Raw genomic sequence first — 20,829 nt, 5'->3', positions numbered from 1 at the left:
CCTTCCCCTGCTCTTGGGGAGATCAGACCGAGGTGGGTACAATCTCCCCCTGCTCCTGGAAGCGCCCCAACCAGAGGGCTACTAGCTGTGAGTACCTGCTGGGCTGGGGAGGGACAGGACTTGTCCTTCAATTGCGTGGCAGCTCGGGGGGCGGGGGGAGAGAAGAAAGGGGAAGATCAGACCCACTTCCAGGTACCTTTTGGGTTGGGACCCTCACAATTATAACACTGAAATTTCAGATGTAAACAGCTGAAAATGTGAAATTGACCAATTTTAAAACCCTCTGGCTGTGAAATTGATCAAAATGGACCACAGATTTGTTAGGGGCCCTATTTATAGTGTTTTGTGCTGCTTTTCTCCTAAAGAAATTCCTTAAGGCTCCAGACTGAGACCTTTTCTAGACCACGGATTTGCCCTGATTTCAGCCACTGGCATAGCTGCACTCTTACAACCCCTAGTTTGTACTGGTGGAGCTTATCTTAGTTTCAGGCAGGGTAAAGAGCAGCTTTGCCTGTCTACACTAGGGATTTGCACTGGTGAAGCTGCATTGGTGGCTGGCCACCAATGGCGGAAATAAGGGCAAATCTCCGATGCAGACAAGGCTTTAAAGAAAGGGAGGGAGGGTGGGACAGCTCAGTGCACCAAAGTACAGCTCTGGCTACCAAGTCAGGTTCGTCTGCTGTTGTAGTTTTGACTCACAGGGATATGCTGGCCGCTGCTTCCCACAGCTCCCATTGGCCAGGAATGGCGAACTGCGTCCACTGGGAGGTGTGGGGGGCCATGCCTGCAGACGGTCAACATCAGCAAAATGTCTCGCAGCCCACAATCAGATTACCCTGATGGGCCACAGGTTGCCCACCACTGGTATAACAAAATTGGGATGAACGTCTATACCATTGTTTTAATAATAGCTCCTTATGTACTTTACTACTTAGGAATCCACCTATGGTACCCATATTCATGAAAAAAGGGAAGAGCGAGAAGCAAGATTCTGTAACACTGTTCATGATATTGTAAACAGAGGAGGTAGAGGTCTTATTCCCGTCTTTGCCTTGGGTCGAGCTCAAGAGCTGCTTTTGATCTTAGGTATGTATCTTCACATCATTTAACACTGAATGAGCAAAATACAGTGGAAATTTTTTAATGGCTGTCCTTTTATGTACAACAAGTTTTTTATTTATTTATTTATGTATGTATTTAAACAAATCTTTCACCACCTTTGCAGTGAGCTAATGACTTAAAAATTCCAGGGTGACTTGATTTAAATCAAGATGACTTAAATCACCAAGTGGAAAGCCTGGATTTAAATAACTGATTTTAATCAACTTTTCCATTTGTACTGCAGTTAGTGTCTAAAGAAAGGTGCATTCTCATTTGTTGACGTAACCATTAAAGCATGTTAATTTACAACTAAATAGATCCTTTACACAAGATTTGGGACATCTTTTTCCTACAAAAGACTGTATACTATATCATTACTTAAGCAAATATATAGTTTAATATTTTCCGATTCTTATTAATTGTATATTTTTAGTATGTTAGAAAATTGTGAATGATGTATAGCTTATTTACTAGATAACTAGCCTTTTGGTCATGATTTGTGTCAAACTGCATTAGGATTGTAATTAGAATTTAATTAAACACACAAAACAGCATATAAAATGTATTTGTATTAAACAAAACAACCTTTAATGTTTTGGATACATAAACTTCTCTTATCAAAATACATTTCACATTTACAACTAATGATTTATTTAAGAAACAGAGGGATTCTGTAGCCAATGAACTAAACTGATTATTTCAGAACAGCCTGGGAAATTTTTCAAATATGCCTAAATGCAAGTGGCTGGAGCTTAACTTCCTACTCGTCTAAGTCCCTTAAAAATGAAACAAGTCTCCTAAGTTACTTAGGCTTTCCTTCAGACTTTTAAAATTGGTAGATCTCATCCCATCCTATCCCTTGTTTGTATTCATAGACTAGAAGGGAGAGCCAACTTTTCCTGCTTTTTTTAACTCCCAATCAATTTCTCAACTTTGAATGAATTAATTCAAATTAAGAAAATATTATTTTTGTGCCTGCAGAAGCGACTACTGCTGTCAAAAACTGGTTTAGCACTTCAACAAATTCTGGTTCCAGGAGCTTAGCTAGTAACTTCCACCAATTCAGTGCTGTGACTTTCTTACAAACATCAGCAAACATGTTCTGCTTGAATGATTCACCTCCAGTTCTGAAATTTATTATGGGTGGCATGATTGATGGCTGATTATTAGATGCCCATGTCATAGCAGCAACATCTTATACCGTGGTACGCTGGGTTGAGAATATTTGCAAGAAAATGAGGAGTAAATGCTTGATCTATCTGCTTCTTTGCTGCCTGCAGTTTAATTTTGTGGTTGGTATTTCTTTCCTTATTGCCTCTTGAAGTTCTTTCCAAATTTCAACAGCGTCGGCAATATTTTAGCAATCGTTCTACAATTTGTCCAAGGCTATGGAAATAGGTTTACATATATTCAGCATATTTTTCTTTAGTCCAATGGTGACTACTTGGCTGTTCCATCAATTCTGTCACAATATTCTTCACAAATTATCATCAGAGTAAGCCAGTTCATAATAAATAGCTCAAAACAGTCAACCACTGAATTCCATTGTACATCTTGGGGGACAATTAATTTGGCTCCTCCAGTTCTCCTCAGTGAAGCTGAAGCAAAGTGGTTGTTATGGAAGTATTTTCCAATTTCAATAGCATTCTCCTTTATTCCTAGAGTTGTACTTAAGTCTTTGGCTAAAAGATGAGTCAAATGAACGCTGCACCATATGTTATAAATTTCATGTTCCCTTCATTATCTTCTAGGTTTCTTCTCATCTTTGCTACATGTGCAGTGATAAAGCTACACATTTATTGACACTTGAATTTTTGTTCAGTTTGTTTTAGCTTTTACTGCTACTTCTTTGCATGTATTCTCCTGTATGGGCATTTCCTTTTGTATCAGTTGTTTCTGTAAGACAGACTTCTTTTATTCCGCTCCACCTTCTGTTGTCACACAAGCACATACTACTGGATCATTATATACATTGCTTCACCCATCAAGACTAAAAACAATGAATTTTTTCCCTAATGTTTTTTGCACATTATTCAGTTTCCCTCTCACACACTATATCCAGCAACCTTCCAGTGATGTCTGCTCTGCCAGATGAAGTGTAGCCTATCATAATGATTGAACCGTGCAACTGAAATATTTGTTCTGAACAAGATGAAAGGTTGAATTTGTTGAGTAAATTAACTGAGCAGTCTTTTCATCGATGGAGTCTTGTTGAAATCTGCTGGTCCTGATTACAAACTCATCCATCGTTTTGCTGGATGATGAGGAAAGTCTTTCTTTTGATACAGGTAATACTGTCTGAAGTATGTTCAGTTGTGGCACTGCTGGTGGTTGCAGCACATGACTCTGAAGTAGTGAACATTGCAGATGATGGATGTTCATAACCCCTTATGTCTAAGCTGCAGCCTGAAACAAAATGGTAAAAAAAGTCTCTCTCACTGAGCTTTACTCAGTGTGTAGTGCTTTAAAGAAAATGAGATTAAGTGAAAGAGTCCTCCTACTGCAGCTGTTTGCACGCTATTTAAATGATATGATTTATTCTAAACCCCGTTTTATAGGGAATATAATTAATAAATTATAAGGATTATCTAAATCTGTTTAAACGCTTATATCTAGCAATATACCAAATAAATCGCTTATATCTAACAGTATACAAAACAGCTTGAAAAAAACTTTTTAAAATATTAACATTCATTAAATGCATAATGAAACTTCACTTTTAATCAGGAAATCTTCACCTAGGAGATTTGATGATATTAAGCAATAAAAAATCATTTCAGAAAACTGGCCGTAACTGTAAAAATGTAACTAATAAATGCACCCACAACAAAATAACATACCAATTAATATTTTGAACAGAAATATTTTGAAATTTGTCGGGGTATTCAACCAAAACACAAATGTATGATCATAATCTGTCATCAGCTGCTAACATAGTAAGACTTGATATACAATCCATAAGAATGGTGCAAAAATAAGTTGATCCAAATTGTTCAGACGTGTCCATATCATCTTCAAAGTCATGGCCTTCTGAGGAGCATTTTTCATGTTTCATTCTGACAGCCAGGCCTTGCGTCTCCTCGTTACACTATTTCCATTTGGCACGTGGTCCTTTTTTACCTAGAGGTACAGGAATTTCTTGAAACTATCCCCAAATAGTCTTCTATAACCTGCAACCATGGCAAGTTTTTTTTTTCTCCAGTTCTCAGATGTTGAAACACTAGAGGCTACAGTCTGAAGAATACTACCCCTTCTTCTCAGAGACCTGCTTTCAAACCAGTGTTGCTCCTTTCTGGTTGCACTTTCTTCTCCTTCTCCCTTGTTACATAATTCTCCCACCCATTCCCAGAAAAACAAAAGCACTAACAACAATCCAAGACTTCTGGTCAGGTTACCCACATGCCTTTTGCACTGCACTGTTTTAGTTATTCAGAGAGTGAGGGGGAGGCAGTTCAGCCATTAACTGATTTCTGTTTGTATCTCTGTCTGTGTACACATGCAAGGAGACAGCAAGGCTATTTAGTTAAAGTGCCAAGAACCGTCCAGAAGTAAGGGCTGGTAATTACTGGGCAGATCAGTGATTTTGCATGAGTAGGAGAGTAAGTTTCCATGGAGACTGGAGTCATAAATATTCATAATTTGCAAACTGAGCCAGTCAGAGCTCACGTAGGGAGAAGCTATAAAATAGGAGTATGAGCTCACACAGTGGATGATTCGGGGAGGCATGGATCAACGTTCACATCGCATTTCCCGTCAGTACCTCGCCCAAGCCAGGGAAGCTAATGACCCAACCACTGGACCAAATTCAGTGATGAATCCCGGTCATGTGCCACCTGAGGCATATTGCGCATACGCTAAGACGAGTGGATAATCCTGCTGATATACGTGATGGTGTCTCTTGGAGTCAGAGGCTGGATCCCAACACCTGTGATGACTGCAAATTTCTTGCACCCAGTAGCACAGCCCCTGAGTCCCCCACAGAATCCACCCCTTAATATGGTACATCACCTATTGTGCCACTTTTATAAAGATTGATCTCAGAAGTTAGATTCCCCCCCCCCGATTCTTTCTTTACATAGATAAACAGCTTTTAACTCAAAAGATTTTGATAGAGCCTCGTGGATTAAGCATGTTTATTTTTTTATTTAAATGTTTTAAGAAATTATAAATTTAGGCCTTAATATATTTTGTATTAAATTCAGATTTAATTTTAAACAGGTTTATTTTTGAAAAGAAAAATATTCTTTTAATAACAAAATGAAAAATCCGATTTAAATTAAAAACACCTGTTTTTTTAATTTTTTTAAAAAATGATTTTTATCCAAGTTCACATAAAATGAGTTTGTTTAACCCAACATTCCTTTACCTTCAGAAAAAAAGAAAAAAAATTGAGCTTGTGCCCTTTTTTTGCTGCTTTGTGATGTAAAAAGAATACCTGGAAGATTTTTGTCCCCCTCTGTAAAAAAAACAAACAAAAAAAAACAAACAAAAAACAACCTCCCTCCCGCCCAAAAAAAAGTGTTTTTGGGTGGGGGTGGGATTTTGGAGAGCAGGTGGTTTAAATTTGATATTGGGGTCTTCTGTACTTGAGAAGACTGGCATTAAGAGAACAGTAAAATTATGAAATTACAAGTGACTTAAAACTAAGCAACTAAAAGGAAGTTGTTCATGTTGAAAAGATTCAGTGCCTCTTCCCTTCAGTTAAGGCTCAGTAATTCAGAAATACATCTGAGAAAACTGGAAAGACCAGACTGGACGTCTGATATCACTAAGATTTTTTTCTGCCTTTTTTAAACCTGTTTTACATATCATAAAGAAGCTTAAATAATTGTCAAAAACACAATTGTTATAAATCCTTTACAGTTCACCTTTAAAATGAAAATTAAAAGCAGTGGTAAACATAAACACTTATTTAATCAAACTGTAATCATTAAGTTAAGTATAAAGGAAAATACTGCAGGGCTCTTTCATTTCCTTTTGTGCCCTTACTTGCACTATGTGAATGATTTTTGACAACTTTTTTTTTCGCCTCTCATACAAACTATTCTGAGGGTCCCCTCACAAAACCCTTCAAAGGCAAATACTTGTATTTAGGCATGCTGATTTCAAAACAAGAATGATCTTGAAATACTGACAGTTCTCTCCAGTTTCCATTTTAACTCAGCTCAGCATTTAAATCTGGTGCTTATTCTCAGAATAAGTTATTGATCTGCGTAAGTGCAGACTGGAAGTTCAGGCCTATGGGTGTACATTAGGTATGAGTTATATTTTTCTATATTCTACAATTCCATTATTTAAATATTTTGTTACAGTTGGTCACGGGTCCGGGGGGGGAGTTGTAACAAAGGATATTTAAAATATAAATTTTAAAAATCTAATGTAACCATTAATTTGTAGTTCTTTGTTCTCTATTTCCTATACATAGAATCATAGAATATCAGGGTTGGAAGGGACCTCAGGAGGTCATCTAGTCCAACCCCCTGCTCAAAAGCAGGACCAATCCCCAATTAAATCATCCCAGCCAGGGCTTTGTCAAGCCTGACCTTAAAAACTTCTAAGGAAGGAGATTCCACCACCTCCCTAGGCAACGCATTCCAGTGTTTCACCACCCTCCTAGTGAAAAAGTTTTTCCTAATATCCAAGCTAAACCTCCCCCACTGCAACTTGAGACCATTACTCCTTGTCCTGTCCTCTTCTACCACTGAGAATAGTCTAGAACCATCCTCTCTGGAACCACCTCTCAGGTAGTTGAAAGCAGCTATCAAATCCCCCCTCATTCTTCTCTTCTGCAGACTAAACAATCCCAGTTCCCTCAGCCTCTCCTCATAACTCATGTGTTCCAGACCCCTAATCATTTTTGTTGCCCTTCGTTGGACTCTTTCCAATTTATCCACATCCTTCTTGTAGTGTGGGGCCCAAAACTGGACACAGTACTCCAGATGAGGCCTCACCAATGTCAAATAGAGGGGGACGATCATGTCCCTCGATCTGCTCGCTATGCCCCTACTTATACATCCCAAAATGCCATTGGCCTTCTTGGCAACAAGGGCACACTGCTGACTCATATCCAGCTTCTTGTCCACTGTCACCCCTAGGTCCTTTTCCGCAGAACTGCTGCCTAGCCATTCGGTCCCTAGTCTGTAGCTGTGCATTGGGTTCTTCCGTCCTAAGTGCAGGACCCTGCACTTATCCTTATTGAACCTCATCAGATTTCTTTTGGCCCAAGCCTCAAATTTGTCCAGGTCCCTCTGTAACCTGACATGACATTAGTATGCCTCTTAAAAAAGAGAGAAAGAAAAAAAGAAAATACATCAACTAAAACTAGACACACAAGGGGGTGCTTAATTATGCAGAAAATGTTCTACACTACAATCAGTGCTTTTCTTGGAATCCTAACATTTAAAGTAGGGTTCCACTCTTAAAAGTGATTAAGTGACACCTATTACTCAACAGACCAGCTTCTTGTACGTCTTTGCGGGGGGTCGTGGCTGCTGCTATCAAGTAACCAAATGAGTGGGCGTTTATTGTCTTTTTGTTTTTTGGTAGGTTGGGTTTTTACTACTTCTGTTAGTCTTCCAGAAGAAACAGCTAAGAGATAGTGAGCTGAAATCTATTGTACATCTTGAATAGAACTGTTCAATGAGTTCCAATATTTATGCCTGTTCAAACCTATTGAAGGCAATAGTTATGTAACCTTTTTGTGGGCTAGAGCTCACTTCATTGCCCTTCTTCAGTGCCTAAAAAAACTAAACTCCAATAGAAAAGCAGCTGGAGACCAAGAATTCAGTCTCTAAGGAGCTTCAGGAAGGATTGCCCAGGATCAACCTCCCACCATTCAAGTCCCCAAAAGAACAAAAGGGATTAACATAATTAAGTACCAACTTTATAAATCTTAATTTAAAGAAACATAATTAATTATAAATAACTTAATGTTTACTACATAGCATTACTATTATAGAATTCACATACATTTATCTTCACAGTTATACATAAACATAAAGAAAACAAATTAAATCTAAACAGGTCAATCCCCACAGAAACACAGTGAGAAGGAACTCAGAGTTCCCAAAAGCTTAGGTTGAGTTCACGTGAGTCTCAGAGGCTTTGATCACCAAATCTATAGTCTGCTGAGTCCAAAGCAACATCTTCCCTCCACTTGCTTATAGGAATTTCACTTGGAATCCAGGCAGACTCTTCCTCTTCTGAAATCACTTTTAGCCAGTCAGCTAACTCATTAACCAGTCACGCAGTTAAGTGTATAGATTTAAAAAAAAAAAAAAGAAAAAACTGTTATACAAAATGTAAAACTAAGAATAGCAAAGTATAAATTACTCTTTCCCCACATTTAAAGAAAAGTTGATGACTCAGACTAGTTGAGACAATTTAACTAAAACAGTTTGGTTAAAATCAAACAACATTCAAAGTATACAATTAAAATAAATTAATTTTTCCTCCCAATTTTCCCTTTCTATAATTAACCCTGCCCATGGTTCCCTGTTGGGGAACAATATCACTCACTAACCTGCTGCAAAATGCTTCAGAGTTAGGGAAAACAGGCTGTTTTCTGCTCCTGGGCTCAGCTTCTCCTAACCCACACAGTTCACGTGGCCTTTTGCAAAGCAGCAGCCCTGACGGCTTGCCCTCATCAAGTCTAACCCCAGCAACAGGGAACATATTGGAGCATACCCAGAAACTACCACACCCAATTCCAGAAACTTCTGGATGTGGAGTGCAACTCTGCCTAGCAATAGTGACCCACACACAACTCACTCCTATCCACTCCTCCCCCTCCCCTTCCCTTCCCTCCCCCCCATATATCTCTTAAAGAGAGATCTCCCTCTTAGGCTCTTGGATTAGAGTTGCACAGGTGAAACTGAGGGCAGAATTGTGGCTCAGGGAAAGTGGATGACATTTTAATGGCCTGTGGCATACAGGAGGTCAGGCTAGATGGTCTAATGTCCCTTCTGACCTTAAACTCTATGCATCTGTGAATTTGGCTTGCAGAACTTTTAATGTCTCACTAACAAGACTACAGATTTTGTTGCTAGCTGTAAGTTTTTTATAATTAACATTTAACATAGATACGTCAGCCTGTTGATTAGCAGTAATGCACTAAAACTCATTTCTCTGTAAACAGAGTTGTTATAAAAGTGAATTGAGTGCTCTGTGATTCTGCATGCATATTTACAGGCGATGATTGAAAATTGGTGGTTATATGGAGTCTGACTGGTCTTCTACTGAGAAAAACTGAGATTTAACTTTTTTGTCTAGTGATTTGTTTTATCTTTACTCTTTTTCAGGTTCCTCCCTCCCCCTCCCCCCCCCATATCCAAGGTCAAAAGAGGCATGTCGACATTTTTTATTACTTTGATTTCCTGTCTCTAATGGCAGTGAAAATGTTTTTAAACCTGGCTTTATAAAACAATGTTGATTCTGAAAAATGCATGTTTGGAAGCTGCTAATATATTTATGCCTTGTAAAATGTTCCTCTAGATGAATACTGGCAGAATCACCCTGAACTCCATGACATCCCAATATACTATGCTTCCTCTTTGGCAAAGAAATGCATGGCCGTGTATCAGACATATGTTAATGCTATGAATGACAAAATCCGCAAGCAAATCAACATCAACAATCCATTTGTTTTCAAACACATTAGTAATCTGAAGGTGAGTGTAAATAAAGGGTGTTTCATGACAGAAGTAAGATGTATCAAATACTTTGCATTTACATGAGGTTTAACTAGTGTGTAAGTGTACTATCCTAGAAATTTAAGCCATTGATTGATTTAGAGGTTTATAACTGAATCTTTCAGTATAAATCTGCTCTCCTAGTAATGATATCTTTTTTATTTTAAACTCCATTCTGTAATGCTGAGTGGGTTATGCACATCCAATCTATGCTGCTTAATTTTCACAGAAATCCCAAGTATAGCTTCCCTATAGGGTTTTCTGGCTAACCACTTGAGTGCATACCCACTGCCTAACATTACATTTCACTGTGATCTCTTTCATTTTATAGTTTGGACAGAAGGATATTTGTGTATTTCTGCCTCCTATTTTACTCCTGGGGACATTCTGCACCAAAAAAATAAAAATTCTGCTCATAATATTTTAAAATTCTGCAAAATTTTGCAAATTTTATTTGTCAAATAAATGTGGAGGCTTCAGCATGGCGTTGGAGCACAGAGCTGCACAGAGGTGGTAGATCACTGTGCAGCTTCCCCCCAGGACACAGACTCAGTGGTGAGGCTGCACCCAACCCTTACACAGTGCAAGGACTGGGCCTGCCCCAGAAACGCCCCAGGGCCCTGCCCCTCCATGCCAGGTGCGCCTGGTGTGGGCAGGCAGGCTCAGCAAGGCAGGATCCAAGTGTGGAGGGGGTTAGTGTGGGGGGATCCAGGTGTAGGTTGAGAGGGTTATGGGTGGGGCAATCTGGGTGCAGGCAGCTCAGTTGGGGATCCAGGTGTGTGTGGGGGAATCTGGATGCACAGGGGCTTGTTCTGGGGTTTTGGGTGCAACAGTAATGGGACTCTGCAGGGGGGTCCAAGTGAAGGTAGTTGGGGCTCAGCAGGAGGGGTGTCTGGGTGTGGGGGGGGATAGAGTTCACTAGAGAGGTCTGTCTGTGCGGGGCTCAGTGGTGGGGTCCAGATGCTGGGGGAGTGGGGCTCAGTATGGTGGGGATCCAGATGCGTGTGGCTAGTCGGGGTGGTCCAGGTGAAGGTGGAGTGTGGCTTGTCAGGAGGATCTGGGTATGAAGGGGTGTGACTGGGGTCCCAGTGGGAGCCAGCTCAGGTCAGTCAGTTAGGGTGAACTGCAAAGAATGGGGCAGACAGTCCCCCAAAAGCTGGTGGATATTCCAAGACTCAGATTTACCAAGCCAGCATAAAACAGCTTCTTTATTACCTTATTGGTAGCCCAGAAGCCAACAACACAGTTCCCTGGAAGTAACCCAGCCTCAGGCCTCCATCCAGGTACCCAAGTCAAATATGATGAAGATTTCTAAAGTCTTATTTCATCATATAAAATAAAAGGTTCTACCAATCCCAAAGGATCAGATACATTACTTTCCAGGTTAATGAATATTTCAGGTTTTACCCAAATACACACTACAGCCATTTTTTATTAACTAAATTAAAATTTATTAAAAAACAAGAGAGAGAGAGAGAGAATGGTTAAAAGATCAATATACATACAGACATAGTTCAATTCTTGAGGTTCAGATTCATAGCAGAGATTGTGAGCTTTGTATTTGCAAAGAGTTCTTTTAGAATTCAGTTCATAGGTTATAGTCCAATGTTCAATATCATATCCAGGGTGTACCAGCTTAACTGGGATCTCATCCTGCGGCTCAAACTTCCCCTGATGAAGCTTAAGCAGATCTGAGATAAAAAGGATCAGGACCCAAGGATCTTTTATACAATTTCAGGTCGTCTTTGACATGTTGGAGTCCCTCGGGGAACAATAGGCCCTTATTTCCTGAGCATCCTTGTTAATTATTCACACAGACTTTAACATAAGGCAATTTATCAATTAGGCAGTCTATCACCTGTATTTAGCTATACAAATTAACATAAGATAATTGCCTGTCTTAAGACAAATGCCTCCACTATTCACCAATGATTTCCTATACATTTAAAAGAGAGATGAATACAGAGATATCCCATGTTTACAGTTAATTTAAATGCTAGGATATTCTTCTGAGCTCTGAATTATCAGAATACAGCATAAACAGGGACTGTTGATTACATTGTTGACCATTACCCATATATATGTAAATACACAAAAACACAAACATTATTTCCCCACGTCTTTAAGCATTGAATTTGAGTCATTTATTTTGCATGATGTTTAACCCTTTCTGGCCATGCGTCACAGTGGGTCTGGATGCATGGGGGTTGGGTGGATGGGGGAGCAGCTCCCTGTACAGTGATCCCTCCCCTGGCAGCTGAGGAGCAATGGGTTCAGGAAGCACAGGGTGGGGGAGGGGGCTGAGTTTGCAGAGCTTCCTACAGCCAGGGGAGAAATGTGGGGGTGGGTCTGATACAGCCCCAGATGCTGTACAGAGGAGGAAGTCCCACCCTCCCGAGCCCAGCCAGGACTAGAGCTGAGCGTGGTGAAGGGTAGGAGCCACCAGCCGGGTCTTCCCTAGTCCTGTCCTTTGCCCCACAGTAGTTTACCTCTCTGACGGCTGCCCTGGGCACCTGAAACATATTGCTGGGGAGGGTTGCATGAGTGCTCTTGTGGCTTCCTTTTCCTTCCCCATCAGAAAGTCATTTTTCTGCAGGGAAGCAAAGAAATCTGCGGGGGACATGAATTCCCCCAGGACTACTATTTGGGTGCTGGGACCACTGCTATACTTGTCTGACCTTAGAACAGGTACTTTACTGAAAGTTTATGGAGGATTTAAGTTTAGTTTCTGGAACAAACACAAAATCATACTCTTGTCTAATATAAGGCTTTCTTTGGAGCATATCATAAATAAATAAATAAATAAATAAGGCGGTGCTGACCATACTTCTGTAATTTAAAGTAGTCCAATATTTAAATTAGTTATTTCATACAGTTATAGCAGTAGTTATACTGAGACTATCTCATCTATCCACCTGATATGCTTACGTTTGGTGGGGTGGGGAGCGTTCCCTAATTCTTTCTTCTTCCAGAGATCCACAAAATGTCCTTCGTGGGCAAAAGCGGGAGAAACGCTGCCAAAGAGTTTACTTCCATGAGGATGAAGTGTGATCTTCCTGCATAGGTCCACTTTTGCGGACTAGGGGATGCAGTCAGGCTCTACGTATTTTAACCAACTGTACAAACTGATGTTCTTGCTTTTTGTTTTATAGAGTATGGATCACTTTGATGACATTGGCCCCAGTGTTGTTATGGCTTCCCCAGGTATGATGCAGAGTGGCTTATCCAGAGAATTGTTTGAGAGCTGGTGTACTGATAAGAGAAATGGAGTAATAATAGCAGGGTACTGTGTTGAAGGAACACTTGCCAAGGTGAGTTATTACCATTTGACTGCCATATTTAGTTTACATGTTACGTTAAAAGGAGCAATCTCTGGTTGGATTATTTATTTGAAGTTGTTAAACAATAAGGTTGTTGTCATGTATGGATGACTGAATACAACCAAAGCCAATTGTACCGTGCAAAAACAAATGAAATGTCCAGTAAAATTGCAGATGACAATTTGCAGTAACAGTCTATTCTTAAATGAAAAAATCTTTCTATATACTATAAAAAATTAGCAGGTAGCTTGTCCCAAGAAAGTGTGATTAACATACTTCTCTTCTCCCCCTCACTCCTCCCACGTGGTCTTTCAATTTTTTTGCCCTTATCCTGATCTCACTGGAATCAATGACTGAACTCCCACTTACATCAGAGATCAGACTGAGATATGTAGCACTTTCACTTGCTTTGAAGTTGGGAAGTTGCAGATAGTAGAACACTATCTAAATTTCTGCAATCAAGAAAGGACCGCAGAATCCAATTCTGCAATCAGAGATAGATACACACACCTTTATATTGATTTCAGTGAGAGTTATGGTCATATGTATTAGGGCCGAGTTAAGTCCTAAGTGTTCGGTGCAAGGGACAGGATGCAAGTATGTGTTTAATTTTTTTATGACTGATCCCAGGTGTTTGTAATTTTTATAATGTATATTTGTTCAAATATTTATCACTTAAACCAACTGCAGATAGTTATTTTTCTGGTTCTGAAAAGTGAAAAACTGGATATATTGCAGAAGATTTTTCAAATACCTTGTTTATTGAAAGACGTACTTTTCTTCTGTGACAGCACATAATGTCTGAACCTGAAGAGATCACAACTATGTCAGGGCAGAAGCTCCCACTGAAGATGTCTGTAGACTACATTTCTTTCTCTGCTCACACGGATTACCAACAAACCAGCGAGTTTATCAGGGCACTGAAACCTCCACATGTGGTTAGTATGCATGTTAATTATTTCTTAGGAATATAGGTTGTGTCATTGGTTTATCCAATCCAGTATAGTGCCACTGGCAGTGCCCAGTCCTTGCTGCTTCAAAAATAGGCAGAATAATCCTCACCATGCTACACCAGCAAAATTTAAATACCTGGTTGATTTGCAGCACTGCTGTGGATGTGTTGTGGTGACTTCCCTATGATGAGATTACTCTGTACCCTGTTGCGGCAGTAAAGTTCTATGTATGTGGGTACTTATAAGATATACTACAGAACAAATACAATGTGGCATATGGTTACTGTTTCCAAGTGAATCATGGGATAGGTGGGTTTCCAGGTATTTTGGAAGAATAAGGAGGAGGTTATTTAATAAAAATTATTTGCAGTGGAGTTTGTTCCAAGTGACCAGGGCAATGCGGAAGGAGGTGTAGAGATGCCAATGAAGACAAGGGGAGCAGTCGAGGAGAAGCTTGAGCAGGAGGAGATGAGAGCAGAGACAGAGTTATAGGTTGCTTTGAAAGTGAGAAGTAGAATGTGGAACCTAAAATAGGAAGAAAAGGAATATCTGTGCCAGCAGCTCCTTTCGAGAAAGGGAGAAGCAGAGGAAAAGGAAGCTGACCTTGGCAGAGATATTTATAAACTTATTAATGTTCATGAAGTTTTAAGTTTAAATACATGAGCAGTTCACAAATATATATGCATACATGTCAGTTGCATGCAAATGTATAAAAACATATGGCTAACTGTGACTTTTTTAGTTAAACTTAAGAACTTTATAAATTCCTTTTTCATAACAAAATACTAGCAGTTAGTCCATGTATTAAAATAAGTGAAAATCTATGTAGATTTTTGTACCTACACTCCTCATGGTATCTGAGCACTTTTATAATGCAAACTATAATGGATAGATTACACAGGCAAGTGTGGAACTGACCACAGTGTAGTACAGTTGACGTTGCCTATATTGGTGGCCCAAGACAATTATATATATTTTAAACATGATGCACAGGAAAGCAGCAACTGTCTTGGGTGATTTATTTAATAAAGTGCACCTCTGTTTTGAGGACATACCCTGTGTTAAGTGTGAAACTGTCTCTTTCTTGTAGATTTTAGTGCATGGTGAGCAGAATGAAATGGCCAGATTGAAAGCAGCATTAATACGAGAATATGAGGATAACGATGAAGTTCACATCGAAGTGCACAATCCTAGGAATACTGAGGCTGTGACATTAAACTTCAGAGGAGAAAAACTTGCCAAGGTGTATCATTCATGTTTTCTTAACCATAGTACAGCATTTTCCTCTTCGATGAGGGTTATGTTTTTCCTTCAAGAATATGCCTGCTTTTAATCAATTTCAGATTGTGCTTCTGGACAACTTCAGTATACTATGAGAGGGACATAGTGTAAACACTATTTTTTTTCAGTCTGCCAAGGTCTGTGCTGATACAGACAAGTCTGCCAATGCTTTCAGTCTCTTGATCTCGTTCTATATAGAACTTGTTCCAGGACAGCAGCCCTAGATAATATCTTAACAAAGAAATAGTTCACTAATCTCTGTAGTGTCAGGTCACTGACGTTTATGGAATGATGTAACAGATTTCATTTGCAATTTAGGAAACCATTAGTAAGTCCCACACACCTCAAAAAGACTGTGTGTGTGTAATATAAAAATGGGATTATCCAGCAGATACTTTTTCTGCTTTTTGGAACATGATAGTGAAACTACAAAGGGAATCCAAAGATAATATATTTTACCTAAAGATCTTTCTTTAAAAACAAAGATTTAAATTTGGATATAGTAGGTATTCTTGACAGTTAATGAGTCTCCAGTGTTCTAGACTCTCTCTTGCAGAATGAAGGGAGTTATGACAAAGACAACTTGATTTGATGCAATGTTAAATCTTGCAATAAAAGCTGTGAATGTTGGACTAGTTGAGAGCAACTGTGCACAAGTGACCTTACAGTGGTACATATAGAAAAATGTATTCATCAATCGGCATTTTTCATTTATTCCCCCCAAAAAATCTGTTCTAGACACTGTTCTGATAGTTTGTCCGAAATTGTCATATAATCAACTTTCTCTCTGCTGAATATAGCCTTTAATTTTTTTTAAATGTTACATCAAGATTTAAAGAATGAGTTTTTGAAAAATGAGTAAATGATATTCATTAAGCATCTGATACTACTCCCAACAAAATCAATGACAAAAATCACATAGACTTCCATGGGGCAGGATCAAGCCCTAATTGACCTCTTCCAGCCTGGTTGACCAAGTATTTGTAGACTCAGAGGTGGGTGGAGTATATAGCGTATACTCAATATGTATACTTACATTCTTTGTATGCATGCTCATCTGGAAATAATCCCCATAGCGTATGTCTACTTAAAGATTATCTGTATCATTCTAGGTATATTATTATTTTTTGGTAGTGGGTATTTATACAGAACCTCTGCACTCACACAGCACTTTAGAGATGGTTTTTTTTGAAAGGCGAGATCCTTGTCTTTTAAGAGCTTGCAATCTAAATTAGGAAAATATAGAAAGAAAATGAAGGTAATGACATATAATGTACCTTAGTTTGTACAGAGAATCTATAATAGTGAAGGTAATCTCTGGACTTCTGTATCTATGAATTCCAAGCATCCCTTTCTAGCAGGTGCAGTCCTAAAACTTGCATCATAATATACATTGTGCAGTTCTTGAAGGACATAATAGTTACCTGCAAGGGTTATGCTAAAAGTAAGAAGCTTGTTTTGTAAGAATTCAGAAGTGGAAAAGTATATATGGCTGCTGTTTAAGATGTAATTGGTGTTGAATTGTAATAAAAATACCATAGTCAGATCCTGAGAAATCTGATCCACAGGCTTCCTTGTTGTTCTGCCGGTTAGTGACACCAAACACCATAAACGGAGGAGATGAAAAATGTGTTGATAGTACTTATGATGTCACTTGCTTTGGCTGAGAAACTAGAAAGTCTGCAGCTCTGATTCTGTATGGGATCAAGAAAAGGAGTACTTGTGGCACCTTAGAGACTAACCAATTTATTTGAGCATAAGCTTTCGTGAGCTACAGCTCACTTCATCGGATGCATACTGTGGAAACTGCAGAAGACATTATATACACAGAGACAATAAAACAATACCTCCTCCCATCCCACTCTCCTGCTGGTAATAGCGTATCTAAAGTGATCACTCTCCTTACAATGTGTATGATAATCAAGTTGGGCCATTTCCAGCACAAATCCAGGTTTTCTCACCCTCTGCCCCCCCCCCCCCCCCCCAAACTCACTCTCCTGCTGGTAATAGCCCATTACCATATAACATATACCAATAGCCTATTACTAGCAGAAGAGTGAGTTGGGGGGGGGTGGCGGAGGGTGAGAAAACCTGGATTTGTGCTGGAAATGGCCATTTCAAATCTGCAGAGTTAACCTCCATCCTCCACAGCTTCAGCTTTCCCTGTAACAATTTTGATTTTTCTCTTTTCAACAGGTGATGGGGTTTTTAGCAGATAAGAAGCCAGAGCAAGGACAGCGCGTTTCAGGGATCCTGGTTAAAAGAAACTTTAACTATCACATCCTTTCTCCATGTGACCTGTCAAGTAAGTCAAGATGACATACTGTCATGTGCTCAGTAACTATTCTGAGTTTCCTGGTTTAAAGGCAAAAGATATAGAGGACCTTATATTTGATGCATTATGTTTCTACAATTTCTGTATGATCAGTACTTGGCTGACATAGATTTTTAAAGTTTTATTTAGGCTTAATGTGGGGAAAAGTTGCTTGATACGGGTTAATTACAGCAGTACAGGAATGTTTGTAATATGAAGTACCTGTCAGAGACAATTCAAACTGATAGAGAAGGCTTATGCGTAAAGAACACACATTTGCAAGCTTTCTGCCACCCTGCTGCAATGGCAGATGGTAACCTTAAGCCAGGGGTGGCCAACCTGAGCCTGAGAAGGAGCCAGAATTTACCAATATACATTGCCAAGGAGCCACAGTAATACGTCAGCAGCCCCTCATCAGCTCGCCCCCACCCCGCTCCCAGCGCCTCCCACCCACCGGCAGACCTGCCAATCAGGCCTCTCCCTCCCCACACATCGCGATCAGCTGTTTCATGGTGTGCAGGAGGCTGAGGGGGGAGGGAGAGGAGCAAGGGCATGGCAGGCTCAGAGGAGGGGATGGGAAGGGGTGAAGTGGGGGCAGGGCCTGTGGCAGAGCCAGGGGTTGAGCAGTGAGCACCCCCTGGTACATTGGAAAGTTGGCGCCTGTAGCTCCAGCCCCGGAGTCGGTGCCTAGACAAGGAGCCGCATGTTAACTTCTGACGAGCCGCACGTGGCTCCGGAGCCACAGGCTGGCCACCTCTGCCTTTACTCTTGGACTGACTCTATGTATTGAAGACAAGCATTTATTTATTTTTTGTAAGGCCTTAACCTATGCATCACTTGGTAAGCCACACATCTGTGTTTTCATTGTGTATAACTAGACAATGTTGTGAAGTTTGGGCTTGGTACGATGCAAGGAATGGTGCATAAATAGCTTTCAGAACAGCTTCTCAAACCTGAATTTGCAGAAAGTCTGAAACAAGGTTGAGACCTAGGAAGCTAACTGCTCTGTTCAGTGGGTGAAGTCTGTCACCTTCAACAATTTCACAGCTGATCGCGTTATCGGAAACATCCAACTAATATGCTTACTTGTCATTGTTGGATTTGAAGGCAGATATTAAGGCGGGGCAGTTGGGCAACTAATACCTAACATTGGTTGCTGGGGTAAGAAACAAGGAATTGAAACCCTTCCTCTGTCCCGGCCCAAAAAGGGGGAGAGAAAAAAATGCATTCCCTCCCTGGTATCAAAAACCAAAACCTCCTCCCATTCCTGTATGGGTGCCAAAAATACCATAGATGTGGGGGGTGGGCCCTGGCCAGTTGTTGAAGCAAGCTTTCCCATGACAGCTTCTAGAATGCATTTATTAGTTTTCAGAACAAAAATCTGCAGCAAATTGAAAACTTAAAATGTGCAGGGAGCATGATTTGAATTACATTTATTCTCAAAATAAATAATACAAGGAACAATATGTTTCTTGAATGGGACAGTGAGACAAGGGGACTTGTGGGAGACAGTGGGTCCCTGCTGAATAATTTACATCTAATGTGCCACATAAAATACAGGGCCTTGCCCATGCCTTAATCACAGACCCAATCTTCTTGTAAGCTGCAACTGGGTTTTTTGTTTTGTTTTTCTGTTTTCTGCCAACTGTATGAAAACTTTTGGAATCAACAATAGCCACCATTCCTCAGCACTGAAAAATCTATTTTTTTAGAAAGTAACTTTAAAAGAACTAACTTCCTTTTCTTTTTTTAATTCCTTCAGATTACACTGATTTGGCTATGAGCACTGTAACACAGACACAAGCCATTCCGTATTCTGGCCCTTTCAATCTGCTTTATTACCAGCTACAGAAACTGACAGGTGTGTGTATTTGAAAAGAGATGTTCAAGATCTGTTGTCATTTCTTTAAAGGTTTTTGTTTTGTTTTAATGCTATTCCTTCGGGAAATCTGAGTGGTAAATTCTGCTGCCCTTTTACTAACTAAGCTATTAATAATTTGTTGCAAATTTTCACAAGTTTCATTAGATTCTCACTGGCCTTGCCAGAGCTACCATAGGAGCACAAGTGGGGGATCTTTGTGGGATTCTCCTGTGTATATATAATGTAAAACAATGAGCATGAGAAAATATGGGATTCCCAAAATCCCATATTTCATTAACTGAAAAATATCCTACTGGTATTCAATTACCTGTGTTAAAATTATTCTGGTCTTCAGTTGTTTTCTAGTAGTTAAATGTCTCTATCACAAAAAGTGCCACCACAATTATCATCCCATTAGTAGTTTTAGCAGAGGCTTAGACATGCTGACTGAAGTATTCTCCTCTCGCTGCTAGAAGTTGTCTCCGAGGCTGTCTCTACACTGCAACCCAGTAGTGTGATATCCCCTACTAGTGTGCAGTGAGTATAAATAGTAATGTAACCACAGTGGCACAGGTAACGGCAGCAGAGCCACAACTGAGCCATGTTGAGTACAAACCTGCCTGAAACTGGTGGCAACCTTGCCCTGCCTCCCAGTTGCCACAACTCTCCCTCTCCCGGCTTCAGACAAGCACTGACCCACCATCCTACTGTATGGAGCCTCCTTCTGATGTGTGTGTCTGTATTTCTAGTGCTTTTTTTCTTTAACTTTGTAGGCAACATATATCTAAAAGCTTAAGGAATTTGATCCGGGGGTTCATAAGTATTTGGGAAAGAAGTGATTGGAAGCACACCTTCCCAAATTGTCAGTGAAATAGTGAGCGAATTTGAAGTCCTGCTTTTGGACACTGTTTGCTGAGACACTTACTCCAGAATAAGAAATGGGTATAAAACAAGAGCAAAGAAAATCAAATTATTTTCTTCCTGGGTATCTTAGTAAGTGTATTGTTCATCCACTGGGATAGGGTAAAAATGATAGTCGTATACTTCACCATTTACTTAGTTTCCTCTTGAAAAAGAATCAGTCAACCTTCAAGTCTAATTTTTTTTATAGAAGACAAAGATAGAAGCAGGTTGTTCATTTAATTGTAAATATTTGGGTTAAAATCATGGAAGATGTGTCTAAATCTCCTAGACTTCTTTGACAATCTCAACCTTTGTTTGTTGTATCTCACTGCATGATTTACATTCATTGAATTCTGAGGCCACTTTACTATTTGCTTGGCTACTTTACAATTCCATACATTACTTT

General features: G+C 39.8%; 1 protein-coding gene across 3 annotated transcripts in view; it reads left to right on the top strand.

Annotated features, from left to right (window-relative positions):
* CPSF3 (cleavage and polyadenylation specific factor 3) overlaps positions 1-20,829 on the top strand; it is a 55,828-nt gene that overhangs the window by 21,021 nt on the left and 13,978 nt on the right. For all 3 annotated transcript variants that reach the window (XM_073336051.1, XM_073336052.1, XM_073336053.1), the window contains 7 exons: positions 936-1,086; positions 9,595-9,770; positions 12,944-13,102; positions 13,903-14,049; positions 15,155-15,307; positions 17,542-17,650; positions 19,422-19,520. In XM_073336051.1, coding sequence (XP_073192152.1) covers positions 936-1,086; positions 9,595-9,770; positions 12,944-13,102; positions 13,903-14,049; positions 15,155-15,307; positions 17,542-17,650; positions 19,422-19,520 — 994 coding nt within the window. The remainder of the gene's footprint in view (positions 1-935; positions 1,087-9,594; positions 9,771-12,943; positions 13,103-13,902; positions 14,050-15,154; positions 15,308-17,541; positions 17,651-19,421; positions 19,521-20,829) is intronic.

Source organism: Lepidochelys kempii, chromosome 3 (genome assembly GCF_965140265.1).
Source record: "Lepidochelys kempii isolate rLepKem1 chromosome 3, rLepKem1.hap2, whole genome shotgun sequence".
Lineage (NCBI taxonomy): Eukaryota > Metazoa > Chordata > Testudines > Cheloniidae > Lepidochelys > Lepidochelys kempii.
Note: the sequence above shows the minus strand (reverse complement) of the source record. Positions and strands in the feature narration are given on the sequence as shown.